The sequence below is a fragment of the Netta rufina genome (assembly GCF_964035555.1).
Source record: "Netta rufina genome assembly, chromosome: 2".
Lineage (NCBI taxonomy): Eukaryota > Metazoa > Chordata > Aves > Anseriformes > Anatidae > Netta > Netta rufina.
Window position 1 is genome coordinate 65,220,476 of NC_140124.1, and position 13,739 is coordinate 65,234,214.

General features: G+C 40.6%; 1 protein-coding gene across 1 annotated transcript in view; it reads left to right on the plus strand.

Annotated features, from left to right (window-relative positions):
- MYRIP (myosin VIIA and Rab interacting protein) overlaps nt 1-13,528 on the plus strand; it is a 207,621-nt gene extending 194,093 nt beyond the window's left edge. The window contains exons 12-17 of the mRNA XM_084282618.1: nt 4,061-4,255; nt 8,268-8,429; nt 10,136-10,240; nt 10,336-10,396; nt 11,226-11,344; nt 12,005-13,528. Of these exons, the coding sequence (XP_084138744.1) occupies nt 4,061-4,255; nt 8,268-8,429; nt 10,136-10,240; nt 10,336-10,396; nt 11,226-11,344; nt 12,005-12,037 (675 nt within the window). The 3' untranslated portion in view covers nt 12,038-13,528. The remainder of the gene's footprint in view (nt 1-4,060; nt 4,256-8,267; nt 8,430-10,135; nt 10,241-10,335; nt 10,397-11,225; nt 11,345-12,004) is intronic.
- Nucleotides 13,529-13,739: the final 211 nt, after the last annotated feature.

A 13,739-nucleotide genomic window follows, 5' to 3' on the forward strand; every position in this document is an offset into this window, starting at 1 on the left:
GAGACAAAAACATTAATTGAGTAGCTTTTTTGTTTGTGTGTTTTTTCATTTTGAAAACCCCTGAACTCTTTGTCTCCCTCAGGCAGTCCTTAATCTCATTTCACTTCTATAAGTATGCAGCCCAAAGTAAAACTGATTTCCAAATATCTTTTAGTAGAAAACTTTCACAAAGTTTGAATTTAAATAATTCCAAGATACTTCTTGTACTCTTCAGTTTTGTGAGATGTACTCTTCAGATGTACTCTAAGGAAAATCACATCTTCTGGCCATTTATTTTCTTTTTTACAGTGGTTAGTGCCATATCTTTGTTATGCTATAAAAGCAGATGTTTCACAAGCGTAAAAAAAAGCTTTAACTCTTTGACTCCTGTGTCTAGATACCTGCAGACTAGAATCAAGGTGTTTTCACAGAGACAAACATTTTATGAGCGTTTATATAGCTGCCGTGCACAACATCTGATGTGAAGCAAATCTTAATATTCAGTTTTAAAAACCAAGCAGCATCTGCCACTAAGAACTTAGTAGAAATCTAGAAAAGCTAAAAATAACATTTCTTACTTGCTGAACTTTTCTTTCTCTGTCCATTACGTACTAAGAAGGAAGGGTATTTTACTCAAAATCTTGATTTAATAAAACTTCCTGTCGCAGAACACTTTACCAGGAAAACAATATCTGTGTTCAGCAGTAATTGGTCTCTAAAACTAGGTAGGAAGGGGGATGAGGATGAAATAAGTCTCATTAGAGGTGTGCCGGGGGAACAATGTCAGGGTTGGGGGAGACGGCAATGGCCCAGCTGAAGTGCACCTACACTAATGCACTCACCATGGGCAACAAACAGGAGGAACTGGAAGCCATCGTGCAGCAGGCAGGCTATGACTTGGTTGCCGTCATGGAAACATGGTGGGACCACTCCCATGACTGGAGTGCTGCAATGTCTGGCTACAGGCTCTTCAGAAGGGACAGGCAGCATGGAAGGTGTGGCAGTGTGGCTCTCTATATTAGAGTGTTTTAATGTTGTGGAACTCAAAACTGAGACTGGGAATGATAAGGTTGATTCCCTACGGGTTAGGATCAGCAGCAAGGCCGACAAGGCAAGCACTCTGGTGGGGGTCTATTATAGACCGCCAAACCAAGATGAGGAGACGGATGAGGAATTCTATAGGTAGCTGGCAAAAGTTGCAAAATTGTCAGCTCTTGTACTCGTGGAAGACTTCAGCTTCACAGACATATCCTGGAAATGCAATACTGCTCGGAAGAAGCAGGCTAGGAGGTTTCTGGAGAGAGTGGAAGTTTCCTGACTCAGCTAGTTAGCAAGCCTACCAGAGGAGGTGCCCCACTAGACCTGTTCACAAACAGGGAAGGGCTGGTGGGAGATGTGGTGGTCAGGAGCTGTCTTGGGCAGAGTGACCATGAAATGGTAGAGTTCTCTACTCTTGGCGAAGTCAGGAGGGGGACCAGTAGAACTGCTGTCTTGGACTTCCGGAGGGCAGACTTTGAGCTGTTCAGGACTCTGGTTGGTAGAGTCCCTTGGGAGGCAGTTCTGAAGGGCAGAAAAGTCCAGGAAGGCTGGCCACTCTTTTGGGCCCCTCGCTACAAGAAGAATATAGAGGTGTTTGAGTGAGTCCAGAGAAAGGCAACAAAGCTGGAGAGGGGTCTGGAGAACAAGTCTTGTGAGGAACGGCTGAGAAAGCTGGAATTGTTCAGCCTGGAAAAGAGGAGGCTCAGGGGCAACCTTATCGCACTCTATAGATTCCTTAAAGAAGGCTGTAGCGAGGTGGGGGTTGGTCTGTTCTCCTACATGCCTGGTGACAGGACAAGGGAGAATGGGCTAAAGTTGGGCCAGGGGAGGTTTAGGTTGGATATTAGGAAGAACTTTTTTTACTGAAAGGGTTGTGAGGCATTGGAATAGGCTGCCCAGGAAAGTGGTGGAGTCACCATCCCTGGAGGTCTTTAAAAGACGTTTAGATGTAGCACTTAGTGATATGGTTTAGTGGAGGACTTGTTAGTGTTAGGTCAGAGAGTGGACTCGGTGATCTTGGAGGTCTCTTCCAACCTAGATGAATCTGTGATTCTGTAATAAATGCCAGTATGGATTCTTATAGTCTGCTGTAAGAAAAACTTTTTCTAATTTAATTTAATCTTCCTTGGAAATCCATCATTAGCTACAAAAAATAATAATAATAAAGTTAAATGTAATAAACACTGAACTGGGGCTGCAGTTCTTGAAATGGAGAACATACATCAACAAAAATAATGAAGGAAATGTACATGATGAAAATGTAGTGTCTGGCCTTTATCCTTTTTTGTTCACTACTGATAGAATAGAACAAGAATTAGGCACTTGTAAAAGCAAATAATAAAACAAAGTAACATTGATTTCCTCCTCCATCCTATAAAATTATTGATCTGTTTTTAACCTAATTGGCACTTGTGAAAATAAATGGAAAAAACAGTAGTCTATTTGTGGGATTCAAGTATTTGTTCTCTTTAAGAGAGCCCTAGGCTTCCTTGTTCAGATCTGTGTCAGCTGTCCTAACAAGCTAAATATCTGTATGCAGTAGCATACTGTATTTGCTTTGTTCTCATTCTCTTTAATCTCATGTATCTAATTATGTCTTGTAATACAGAGAAATAACAGTGCTAAAGATGCCTTAATGTACTGATATACAACAATTGAGCACACTCTGCTAAAGAAGTAGTATTTCAGTAAAAGTCTTATCTAACATTAAAATGAACAGAAAACTAAAGGAAATACATAATACAAGAGGTTTTCCAGTTAAATCCAGTAGAGTCTGTATGAAGGAATGGAATGTTATTTCTCCTATATCCTGCTAGGAAAGCCAGCTGGGATATTGATAAATATATTTATGTGATGTGCATTTGTAGTTAAAGACATATTTCACCAGTTACACTTTTCCATACTGTATGATTTACTGTGTAGAATACAAACACTGTTTCCTCATTTTTGATTCTACAGATATTTTGTTTTGGGGAAAATATACAGATGGGTGGATCCCTCAGTCACATGCATAAGTATTTGCATGTTTGAGGAATTAATTAAATTTTGGTCTGAACTTCCCACACTTTCTTTTAGGGAAAGCAACATTGAAAGTGTTGCACATAAATTCTGTAAGTGTTTGTTTTGACTTCAACAGGCTCTGGCTTGATCTCAAAGCTGTATAGTTCAGATGTTGAAATTGATGCTTGAGGGAACATCAGGTAAAATTTTACTGCCCTCAAAGGGGTTGTCCTGAAAGCTAAAGCTCTGTAAGAATCATCAGAATTCGGATAGATAGTAACAAATCGCAGTTTGATTAAAAATTGCACATTGATTAAAAAACCAGAAGTCTTACAGTTGTGTTGTTGGGGTATTTTGTGTGTTGTTTTTGTTGTTGTTGTTGTTGTTTGTTTGTTTTTTTAACATGGATAAAACTGCATGCTCTTTCTTGGTACTTGATGTAAGTTATTTCATAAATACTTTTAAATACTGGTTAATTGATTTTTTTAAAAAATGGGATGCAAATGTGTACATGCCTATATCTCAACCTTTCGTTTTTGAGGCCATCATATAATTCCTCAAAATCTTCTATGTAAACTGCTGTCCTCACGGGGCTTCTAAAAGTCTGAAGATTTATCTGCCTTGTACACAGCTGCAATGTGATAGCTCCTGTATGGAGACAGGTGATTTCACATCTGTTTGGCAGGACCCCAAAAAGATTAATGTGGTGAAAAAAACTGTCTAAAAGCTATTGCTAAGATACCTGTATCTAGCTCACTTGGGTTTTAAAGCTGGATATGTGTAGGTTCCTTTGACATAAGTTTTGGACCAGCCCTCTAGTAGAACTAACTAGTGTTGTGGAATAATTGTGTGTGTATGTTATTTTGTATGCTGTATCAGTGTGCATGTGTTGAAAAGGGAGGGAGAAAAAGTAGATTCCTCAGCAACTAGCCAACTGTAATACGTTAGCACTTTTAAAGCTACAGCTTTAAGCTAAGCCATGTTGCATAATACCTCTCTGTGCTAATTTAATGTTGTTTTCTCTGCTCTTGTAACAAAACAGAAGTACTCTGCTGTCTCGCTCTGCAACATATCTACAGAGGTCCTGAAAGTCATCAACGCCACAGAGGAACTGATTGCAGAATCCACCAGTCCCTGTGATTTCCCAGATGATTCTCAGGACAAGGGAAGAGGGACATTCCTACTGGGGACAGACCCCATCAGACTTGATGAGCAGCTCACTACACTGGAAGAAAACGTAAGAATGTGAATCCATGTGTGTCTGCGTGTGTGTGTGTGTGAAACAATTGAAAAGAGAGAGTGCTCAGGTAGGTATCATCAGTGTGTGCTGAGAATGGATCCCATGTTATTAATTCAATACACAGAGAGAACAAAAGATCTTATTTCAAAGAGGTGCTCAGCTGCTTGATATTTTGCTGTGGTTTTGTTTTTTTGTTTTAATGTGTACTTTAAAATATTTAATTTGAAGGAGGAGAAGAGTTGTATGTGCTGAATTTTAGAACTTATTTCAGAACCCCTACCTTAAAAATTAATTTAAGCCCTCTGAATCCATGTGGCTGTGCTGGTGTGCCATGCCTTGCTGAAACCACGTCTCCAAGTCCTAGCACAGCCTGATTATTTTAAGGGCAGGTAGGGAAAGCATTTTCCAAATCACCTGGAGAAGAAATGGAGGACCTCTTCCTCCACCCATGATTTCCCAGTATACTGAGATGAGTACCCAGGGAGCCAGAGCTGCCCACTGTGCTATTAAAAACAGCAGGATAGAGAAGCTAGGTTAAACATTTCTGTTCAGCCACATCTGAATCTTCTGTCCTTTTTCATGAGTACCTGTCATCTGCAGGGAAAAGTGTAATGCTGAATCAGAGAGGGAAGCCACTACTCATTGTAAATTTTCATGCATCCACTTAATGGAGTTGGTACACTTGTAACTTCCGATTTTCTTCTCTTCCCACATTGAACTGATTACATTTCTGTGATTTTTCTCTTTGTTAGGAACTTTTAAAAATCTACAAGAATCCAGGCTGTCCTATTATAACATCCTGATCAATTCAAGAAAATAGATCATGTTTGTCTTTAGTCCCTAGAAAATTTTCAAAGACAGAATCTTCTCTTAGGGGATAAAACCAGTTTCCTTCACAAAAACCCACTCCCACAACAGCCTGGATTCCTCAGAAAGAAAGCAATTTGCAGAGAGGTTCTACCACATTTTATTTTTTTCTGTGGAGAACTGTGTTGCAAATTATCTGATGTGCGTTTTTTCCGCACTTAAGCTCCAGCAATCCTTTGTGTCTTTGTGACTATTTGACGTCTATGGTGCTGTGACCCCTAGTTGTTCATTTGGGCCAAGCATTCCTCACTGGTCACTGATGCAGAGCATTTCTTTCTGTGGTGTTTCCCTGCTTGCAGCATATAGCTGATTTATCTTCTCTCAGTGGCCTGCATAATTCATAAGGCATCCAGTTGGATCAGCCTTGTTGTGTCCCCACACTATATCTTTCTCCACACAAATCCACACAGGATTTGAAGTACATGACAAAACTGCATGGTTTCATGATTTCATCACCACAGTCAATGTGTAAATTTAAAAAGCCTTTAGAAATCCAGGAATCCATATTTTTTCCCAATGCAGATTGGGGCATACCTGCATGCAGTGCATCTTCTTTGCAGCAACTTGTGAAAGAGAATCTGGGTGCACATGTAGACAGACACCTTACTGCGTTCATTCTTGTTCTCAGTGTTTTGTTGATTGTACATGCATCAGTGGGGAGAATGTAGGGGCCACCTGTCCCAGCACTAGGTCTGGTGGGTGTTAGTAGAAGCTATGCATACCTAAATGTTGGTAAAATAAGTCTCCTGAATCTGATTGTTAATGGGTGTAATTCAAAAGGGTGTAATTTCGTGGAGACCTGCAAGTACACCATTGCTGCTTGAACTGCAATGATTGTTCAGGTAAAGAGAATCTTAAGAAAAACCTTCTATTTAAATCTAGATGGAAAATGTTCAGTTAAACCAAAATGTAACAAATATGGGGGTTCTTAAGTTACAAAAATATTGTTCACCTCTTGCCACATTTTTTATTGTTCTGTTTTATTTATTTATTTATTTTTGCTTGTGAAATATCCAAATTATTGTGAAGAGAATTTTGGCATAGCATTTAAATGCATCTTTCGTTCAACTTCCTAGAGGTTTCTGATCATAATGTTCTTCTTTCTTCTTTCTCTGACATTTAGATATGATAGAGAAATCAAAAAAGAACCTTCACTGATGTGAATGGAAAGAATAATTTAAACCCACAAAGTAGGAACGTTTCTATTTAAATCAGAATGTTAACTACCTGTGTCTCCAAGTACTTCAGCAAAGATGTTAAACCAAATGATTTATTTGTCCTAGGTACACTTTTCAAGAATTTCATGCTTGAAGTTACGTTGTCATCTAACAAGATGCAGTTCATACAAGACATAGTGAATTTGCTTCTTAGCAAAGTCATGTACAGGAACAAAATGTATATACCTTGTATATATATATATGCCCTGAAACCAGTAATACAAATAAGAAAAACAAACAAACACACAAAACCAACCAAACAAAAAACCTATTGCAAGCAATTAAACATCAATAAAGCAATAAAAATAATAGTAATTCTCTACCACTTTTGATCCATGAAGTTACAGCATGGCCAGAAATTATTTGAACACTTGTTACCAGTGGATTGCAGGGGCTAGGAATTATGGGCAGATATGATGACTTGAGTGGAAAACATATGAAGTGAAGGTATGTGCTCAAGGATCTAGTTCAGATCCTGTTTTCTTGCCCCTTGACCCATAAAGTCTGCCACAGAGTATTCATGGTAGTTTTGTAGCACTGCAGCCTTTATTGGTATTGGAGTAAGTGATGCTGCCAGTGGGGAAAATCAGAATGTAGATTTATTTCTACTGTCCTGTTACCAGCTTCATGGAAACAGTCTCTTGACAATCTTGTAAACAGGCAGAAGGTGTAGTATTTTCACATAAGTAGCAAAATTTTAAACACAGTTATCAAAAGATAATATTTGAAATTGGGCCCCTCACAAGAAGGACATTGAGGTGCTCGAGCATGTCCAGAGAAGGGCAGTGAAGCTGGTGAGAGGTCTGGAGAACAAGTCTTATGAGGAGCGGCTGAAGGATCTGGGGTTGTTCAGCCTGGAGAAGAGGAGGCTCAGTGGTGTTCAGCCTGGAGAAGAGGAGGCTCAGGGGCGACCTTATTGCTCTCTACAGGTACCTTAAAGAAGGCTGTAATGAAGTGGGGTTTGGTCTTTTCTCCCACATGCCTGGTAATAGGACAAGGGGGAATGGGCTAAAGTTGCACCAGGGGAGGTTTAGGTTGGATATTAGGAAGAACTTCTTTACTGAAAGGGTTGTTAGGCATTGGAATAGGCTGCCCAGGGAAGTGGTGGAGTCACCATCCCTGGAAGTCTTTAAAAGACATTTAGATGTAGCACTTAGTGATATGGTTTAGTGGAGGACTTGTTAGTGTTAGGTCAGAGTGGACTCAGTGATCTTGGAGGTCTCTTCCAACCTAGATGATTCTGTGATTCTGTGTGAAAATTAGCATTTTCTATAAACTAGGGACCTTCATCCAGCTGTGTCTTGGATTTCTTTGTGAAATAAACGAAACACATAAAACACAATTTATCATGAATTATTGCTGAGTAGCTGAATGTGAAATGAAACCTTCACCCACAGTGATCAGAGGTATTGCAGATGGGTTGAGATATTCTTTAATTTCAGAGAAGATCTCTAAATTATACAGTCTGTTATTCTTATGCGGCCCAAATAAGCCTATTGACCTCCACAGATTCACTCCAAAGGGCCAGGAGATGTAAAGGATTTCGGCTGCTGTAGAATTGGGTGAGTGCAGGATGCGATGGAAAACTCCATTGTGCATACAATAAGCACAGGTATAGTGTAAGAAGTTTGTATCAATATGCTGATGAGCAATTATTCTCACAGATTTTTTGATTGACCGGAGGCCTTGAGTGTGCTTGCACACAGTGTGACAGTCTTTAATTGCAGTATTTATGTTATGAAATTGAATACCAAAAAAAAAAGAAAAAAAATGTAACTTTTCAGCATTCTTTTTTTTTTTTAATTTTCTGGTGTATATGGAATAATTCTGTTTTGTGGTGAGGTGACATGGACAATGCAGTCTGCTCAAACCTCCATGCTCACAAAACAGAAATCACTGACAGCTCTCCCTCCTGGGCCCTGCAGGTGTATCTGACAGCTGTCACGGTGTATGGGCTGGAGGGGCAGCTGACCAGCCTGGAGGACGCGGCACGCAAGATCAACAGCATTACAGCAGAGTCAGAGCTGGCCGAGCTGGAGGATCAGGTGGCCACAGCAGCTGCCCAGGTTCATCACGCAGAGCTTCAGGTGAGGACGGCAGCTCCTCCCCACCTGCAGTTTCACACTGACTTCCCTTGTGCTTACCTTTTGTCTGTGCATGCTTAGTTGTAATATTCTTTTGTATCTCAGCAAACTCATGATCCAAGGATACACAGCTGCATCACAGGAGCTGAGCAAAGCATAACTGAGATGTGTCACTCAGTACAGCCAGATGTACTGCAATTGTTTCTTCCCCCAGCTAGTTTTCAGACAACAGCATGTTACTGTAGTACTAATACTGTACCTGTTCCTTGTTCCCAGGCAGCTTGCATGGTGTGCTCTGTTGTGTGCATGCCTGTTGTCTGACTGAAGATATGGTCTTAGGTAGTTCTTCTACTCAGCAGACTGTAGAGGCAAAAGAAGCCAGTGTCAGTACCAATCTACCAAAAAAGACCAAAGGCAGAACCCAGAACTTGCAAGTCTGCCTTGGAATTTAGCTGCTGAGCAGTACACATCCCAGCCAAAAGGCAGTTGCTCGTGTGTGCTGTGGTCTAGTTTCTCCCTAGTAGGCTCCAGAAAGTCTGGGGCTCTGAACAGAACTTCATGACCTGGTGCAGGAAGCTGAATGAGGTAAGGCTGTCAGACTGCAAGGGAATAATGACCTCCACATATGGCTAGCAGCAGTGGCTTACTGACCAGTCTGTACCACATGATGCACTCTGACATGCCTGTGCCAGGCATTAACAGGGACGTACCTGTTTATTTTTTTCAGTGACAGCATATTCAAACTAGGATTGAGCAAAGATCTGAAAGTCTGACACCTTCCTGATGTCAGAAGTGCATTGATGAAATAGATGGCAACCTGGCAGCAGCATCTTGTTGGCCTTGGTCACTAATTTACATTACATATATTAATGGAGATGAGAAATGAGGGGAGAGACCTGACCTATGAGAGTAGGGTGACAAAGAAGGTAACATGCAACTGATACATCTGCAGCGTGACCAGCTTCAGGTGTCGTCGTGAATCAGGAGTCTGATTATATGTGCAGCTGAAGTCTGACTTCTCTGACACTTCTTTCCCTTTTGGTGACACTTCTATCTGCTAGTCTCTGCCTCAGTATAGCTTCTCCCCAGCTGTTTGTTTCCTTGGCCTTTTGTTTTTTCTAGCAACTTGTTTTTCTTTGAGTGTTTTTACACAGTGTGTACTTGCATGTCTGTGTTTGTTTGGCGTACATTTACATTCAAATTATAACAAATATTCAAGATCAAACATTTGGATTTTGAGACAGAGGATGTACCTTGTTTGTGCATGAAATTAATTTTGAATTAGGAAATGTGTTCCACAAAGTAATTGCTTAAATGTAGCCTTTGAAAAACACATGCTTGAATGAACATCGAATTACATAGCTAGTAGTTACTGGGAGATGGCAGGCAGGGGGTTCTCTGCTTTCTTTGTTTCCTCACAAGGAACAAAATGCCTCTTCATTGGAGTCATATGGTAGGTTGGAATGTTCTTGTACTTCATCTTTACTAACGAATTAACCCCTCTTTGACATTAGGACTAAAGAATAGAGAGCAAAGGAGAGCAAAGTGTCAGAATTGGTGAAGGAATCAGCTATCTGTTTATGTTTTTTTAATTAAAGAAGATTTGAGTGGGGGGAAGGATATGTTTTAGTAGTGGCATCCATAGTAATTTTAAAACTTCTTTTTCCCCCTCCCCATCTGTCTGTCTCTGTCTCTTATTTTCTTTGAAGATTTCAGATATTGAGAGCAGAATATCAGCTCTCACTGTTGCAGGCTTGAATGTGGCTCCATGTGTTCGCCTGACAAGGAAACGGGATCAAAAGCAAACAAACCAGGTGCCAGAACATTATGTAGTATTCAAAAATACATTGGGGAAATCTTGCCTCTTTTTCTGTAATGGAGTTGAGTAATGCATATGTGTTGTTTACAGATGCATACAATAGACACATCAAGACAGCAGAGGAGGAAACTTCCGGCTCCACCAATAAAAGGTGCACTTGTTATATATGATAAATTTATAGTCTCTCTTCATAAGTTTCAATGCAATGTACAGTTCAACAGAGTAGGGGAATGATGAAGTTATAAAATGAACAGATGTGTCTAGCTTCCTCATTTCCCATTGCATTTGCAAAAACAAAACATACATTTGGCACGTAAAACATCACCACTTCCTATTTTAGTGGAAAATGTGACAGTGGCAAATTAACAGAAACAGAACAGAAGGTTGGGAAAAGCAAATGAGGACTGCTAAATGCTTGTCCTGTAAAAGTTAGGCCACTGCTGAGGTGTGGCCAGGTTTAGGCTGCAAGGGCCAAGCAGTCACAGTGCTAACTATGACTAGGCACTTGCCACTCTCCACAGCCCACAGCTGCTTTCTTAAAGACTATGCCTACTGAATTCAGTCCATGTTATCTGGCTCAGTAATGTTGCTGGTATGTTAGGGTATGGCATGAGTTGTGAGTTGTTTGTGTGTGTGTGTGTTTTGTGTTTTTTTAAATACAGTTTTCCTTTTCCTTTTCCTTTTCATTTTCTTTTTCTTTTTCTTTTTTCTTTTCTAAACCTTCAATGCATTATCTGTGACAATTCTGGGGCCTGCTTCACCTTGTTTTACTCTTGTGTAATTCTAAAGATTGACACGACCTCAAACTTTAGTAAACTTCAAGGTGCACAGCCTGCTGTTTTTCATTTAACTTAAAATGAGCTTGTCTTACATGTCTGAGGGGAAGTTTTTTCTCTCCAGAAGCTGTGACTTTTCAAGAATATTATTACATTCGCTTCAATCTGTTAGGTGAAAAATCTCGTTTTTTGTATTTTTTGCAGGTGAAAAAAAAGATGGTTCTCCAATTACCACTGTCAGAACATTTAATAGAAACTTCATGCTTCAAGGATCTCTAACGCAAAGGACTAAAGAGAGGAAAAGCACTGCCAAGGACTTAATGGTAAAATCATAATAAATGTTTTCAAAAATGCTGTTAAAAGCAGTAAGTAGAAATATAGAGGTATCAGCGTATGCAGATATGTTTCAGCATCTTCACAAAATTTCTCTTAGTAGGTGGAGGAAAAAAAATAGAGACTGTTGAGGTACCTTTGAACAAATGTATCCAGTGTCCTGGCAGCTGTCTGACTATAGCAGCATGTAGCAGCTGTGTGTTCCAGAATGTTAGCCTGTAGTAATGTATCACAGCTGCCAGGTCTACAGGCATGTGCTATCCTTATTTAAAACTAAGAAATAAATGAGTGGACCTGCAGTTCAGACCCTCCCAGTACCAATTTCACGGCATAATTCTGCAGGTGAGATTCACCTCGAATCTTAGTGATTGTTGAGAAAAGTTTAAAGCTAGCATAAGTGAAATTTAAGGAGGAGACAGGCTACAGGTTGACCCAGAAGGATTTGAACAAGTAGGTTTCACTGTACAGCTGTCAATCACTTCTTCTAGAGCAGATGTAGACGCATAAGAAGAAAAGATGACTAAGTGGTATACCACTAGATATGTGTAAAACATGCAGGGAGGTGAGAAAGGGAAGGATCTGGCTCCCTTCAGCAACCTTGTTTTGTGTTTGACTCATGTTTCTTTCTTTCCTGTCCCTCTCTGTTTTAGGAACCTGCTATAGGATCTGCTGTGATGTACTAAACTTACACTTCTCTACTGCCAATAACACACTGCCTAAGGCTGTACACTAGAGTGCCTTTACTTAACAGCCATTGTGTAAGTCCAGCTGAAAATGGATCCTCAAGAACCCACAATGCCTCAGTTATAGGGCTTCGTTCGGATACCTCACTGAGAAAGCTGTCCAAGTCTTCAGCATTGTGGTCTGCTAAAGGAAACTCTGCCTTAAAGTTCTCACAAGACTCTAGAAAGGATGCTGAGTTTCAAAAGCAAGGCTCCACATTTTAAGATGCACTTTTTCTCCCCATTGATTGTACTAAAGTATGTCGTCTTTAAATTACAGTATGTTTTTGTACTCTCAATCATAATTATAGGCCAATATTTCATTCAAAAAGAATGAACAAAGCAGACCTGTGATCCACATTTTCTGGCCTCTTGATGTTCATGTAGGCATCTGTCTTGTCGAGCAATAAGAACAACTCTGTGCAGTGTGTGCTGCTTTTCAGCTACTTGGTGGGAGTGGAGAATCTGTGTACCTAGCTCTACTCTCCAGGAGCCGGTGGAAGTTTTGACAAGGTTGGTAGGAGGAGATGTGATATGCAAAGACTTCTCTGTTCCCTAAAAATAATTTGGCAGAGTTAATGTTCTAGCTCCAGAGCTAGGTATTTTACAGTTGGTGGCAGGGGGGAATGTGGATGTCATGCTGAGCCATGAATTGTTTGTAAGCAGCACATGTGGACCAGATGTCTGTTGAGTTACAATCCCAGCATCTGGATGCATCTGAACACTGTTGTGACACCTTTGTCTCATTCTTCTTGGTATCATTGTCCCCTTGATGGCATCTAACCATGTTGTAGTTGAGAATAAATTCTGACCAAATCTTTAAGATTGGAAAAAGAAAGTAAAAGCATTGTGGATGAGATCTCTGCTGACTGGCTGATGGCTGCAGGGTGGCTGCAAACTATAAGAGATTCCCTTTGGCTGCTTCCTTTTCTGAGGAGGGGACAAATGTAGCCTAGAAGTCTTTTCCTTTACTAGTCTGTAGCCATCGTAGAGTAGCTGGGGCTTGTCACTGGTGCCATGTGCACCCCACTACCACTGGACCACTCTGAATCAGATTGTGAACAGTGAAATTTCTTCTTTCATTTCCGGAGACCCTCAAAAGGGGAGCCAAACCCTGGAAGGCCCTTGATCAAATGCCCAGGAGCGAAGATGCCATTTACAGAGTGTTCCTCTGACCCTTTTGGGGGAGGGCCTTGCCAATTTGTGGTACCTTTTGCTCTGGGGAATACAAAGGAGGTAGTTTGAGGAGGTGATTTTGATATTCTACATCAAACGCAGTGCGAGTACCCAAATACATTCTGGACTGATGTGAAATCATGCTGTGAAGGAGGGCATGAGCTGGTAAGTTCCCTGTCAGCACTAAGGAGTCTTGGGCCAGAGAACAACTCCCTTCTGTGAGATGTTTTATCTTTTGCTGGTACTAGGTAGGGGGCTCTGAGATTGCACCTGGCTGACTTCATGGCTTTTTTTTTTTTTTTTTTAATTGCTGTTAAAGCATACAGAGAGCTCAAGACAGGAAACACTGGAAAAAAAAATGAGACTGGTCTCAGTTTGTTCCAAATTTTCAGTCCACTCAGAAGACAGTAATCTGATTTTCAGAGCTGGCAATGAGCTTTCTCAAGAGCAGCGGGTACCAGGAGAGGAGGAGAGCTGCTTCTTTCCC